This window comes from Oratosquilla oratoria, chromosome 21, assembly GCF_046742065.1.
Source record: "Oratosquilla oratoria isolate Oo_2021 chromosome 21, ASM4674206v1, whole genome shotgun sequence".
Lineage (NCBI taxonomy): Eukaryota > Metazoa > Arthropoda > Malacostraca > Stomatopoda > Squillidae > Oratosquilla > Oratosquilla oratoria.
In genome coordinates, this window is record NC_134797.1 from 43961908 (window position 1) to 43964399 (window position 2492).

The 2492-nt window shown below is 41.5% G+C and overlaps 1 protein-coding gene across 1 annotated transcript; it reads right to left on the minus strand.

Moving 5' to 3' along the window:
- Nucleotides 1-899: 899 nt before the first annotated feature.
- LOC143037142 (uncharacterized) lies at nt 900-1777 on the minus strand. Its single transcript, XM_076205259.1, has 3 exons — nt 1745-1777; nt 1335-1409; nt 900-1235 (listed from the first exon to the last, which is right to left on the minus strand). The coding sequence occupies exons 1-3, from the start codon at nt 1775-1777 to the stop codon at nt 900-902; spliced, it is 444 nt and encodes a 147-aa protein (XP_076061374.1).
- Nucleotides 1778-2492: the final 715 nt, after the last annotated feature.

The following is a 2492-nucleotide window of genomic DNA, read 5'->3' on the forward strand; positions in this document are numbered from 1 at the left end:
TTGCTGCTTCCAAATCACCTCACGATCCGCATCTAAATAGAGAAAATCATCCATCAGGCACAAATGGTCATTTTACTTGTTTGTTTTTGTTTTGTTTATTTGTTTGTCCTTCAACATCTAGTGTTCTCTAGCGCTCTATACTTCCTTCCTTTGCTGCTCTTACATTTGTAATTTCAGATCTGCTCTGGTAGCGTAATCGAAAGCGTGCTGGTCTCACATTCGCCTAGTTGTGGGTTAAAATCCTCCACTACTCTCCAATTCCAAGCAGTGACCTGTCCCAACGGACTAAGCGCCTCATAGGGCAAAGATGTCGGCTTTCGTCGCGGCTGCGCGCGTCCTGGTGTAGGCTTTTCACTTTCCTCTTTCTTTTCCTCCTCTGAATTCCATCTTCACATTTTTCTTAAATACTTTCATCACAAGTCCTTCCTTATCTACTCTATCTCTTCTCCACAACCTGTATTTTCCATCATCTACTTGGGTATCCAAATCTTTATCTAAATTTTACTCCACAGGATACAATATATCCAGTTCATTTTCTTTCAAAAAATAATTCATTTCTAACCTAATTTGGGAGGTGAAACAATTGGTTGTTTTAGAAGAAAGTTGGATGGCCTTATGTGTTGGGAAGACAGGTGATAAAGGACATGAAACTGCATAGTGTAGGTACTATGGTCTATTGCAGTCTACTTCATCATTATGTAGTTACGGTCTAATGGTCATGAGAACGCAGGAACAGTGGGATGGAAAACAATATTCGTGCGGAATAATGCATTTTTATATATTGCTATAGATACATCATAAGTTAAGAGCACAGACTACTGTGAGCTCATAATAAATTAATTATAGTCGGAGATCGAGTCGCGTCGTTAAGGTTTCAGATCCGTCTATGCTCCAAGCTCTCAGTCGTCGCCGTCATCGCCGTGGCCAAAGCTGGGGCGTCGGTAGAGAGGACTGGGTTGAGGAGGACCGTAGGAGCGCCTGTCCTCGTCGCTCGTCTCGGGGTAGTGGGCCTCGCCCTCGTACTCGACGTTGGCCACGAAGCCAGAGTCCCCGTCCACTTTGTAGTTCACCTTCTGCAGACGCCCGTCGGGGAGCTGCACATAGTAGGATCCCTTAGTGTGCTCGTCTTCGCGGCTCTCCTGATGACCGAAGTCGTTACCGGAGTAGTCTTTCACGGCCCAAGCAAACTTGTAATTTGCGGGTCCGCCGCCGTAGTGATCGTCCTCGTGAGAGTCCTTTTGCCCGGAATGGAAGATAAGGGATAAAAATTACATGTGTTCTAGTTCATATCGATTGAGCAAAACAAGATTTTTCGTTCTGAGAGATTCTTTTACCTGATGGGGAGTCCCGTAGAACTGGCTGGGATGGTCAGCGGCCGCCATGGCCACGAGGCTCAGCAGGATGAGGATCTGAGGAAGACAGCAGAGGTTACTTAGATTTTCAAAACCCGAAATATGCACCCGACTGCAGTACACTCGTCTTTACACATGATGGTCACTACTGACTTTATAAGATAGCGAACTATCCACGGTTTAAAGAACGAGTTAAATATTTGAGTATTTGAAGTTTCCAGAAGGCGCTACCTTGAAACTCATGTTGGTGTCTGGAAAGTGTCTGATGCTCTGTTCCTACATTGGTCGGTCTATATAATCGGATGAAATGACGTCATGCAAGTAGAGAGGTGACATTTTTTCTTTTTGGGCCGCACAGCTGGCCCAAACAGTGTCAAACAATAATCACTGACCTTGGCCCTGATAGCTACACGTGGGAGAGGCATAGAAATTATCACACGCACACAAATTAATAAATAAATAAATGAATAAATAAATAAATAAATAAATAAATAAATAAATAAATAAGAAATAATAATAATAAAATAAATAAATGAATAAATAAATAAAATCTTGGTTAATCATGTGTTTCCCTGAGAGGTTAAATTTTACACCTTTAAGAGGTTTGTTCTGGGTAACATCCTATATTTTATTTAGTCCAAAGGAACCCCAGCTAATAATTCTTTAGACTGCATAATTGGGTCCCTATTTTACAGGGGACGGCCTCAAACCCTCTTCGAATTTCAGGGAATTCGAAGAACTAAGGACCCTTCTTGAAAGGATTGTTTAAGAAAAGGATTCTTTAGTTACTTGCCATGATCCCTTGTTGCACTTTTGTCCCATAGTAAGGGATCTTTGTCAATTTCGCCCAATAATTCTATAGTTCTGAATGCGGCAATCATGTCATCTCTCTCTCTCTCTCTCTCTCTCTCTCTCTCTCTCTCTATCTATCTATCTATCTATCTATCTCTCTCTCTCTCTCTAATTGTGGGCAACTTAATCTTTTTTAACCTTTATCCGTACAATCTGTCTTCTAGTTTAGAAACTACTTTGGTTGCTGTTCTCTATATGCTCTCTTTTGTATGTCCTTTTCGTGTTGAGACCAGTTTGGGGTAGATCAGATTTTCAACAGTTTTATCAAAATTGTCATTATTTCTTTGT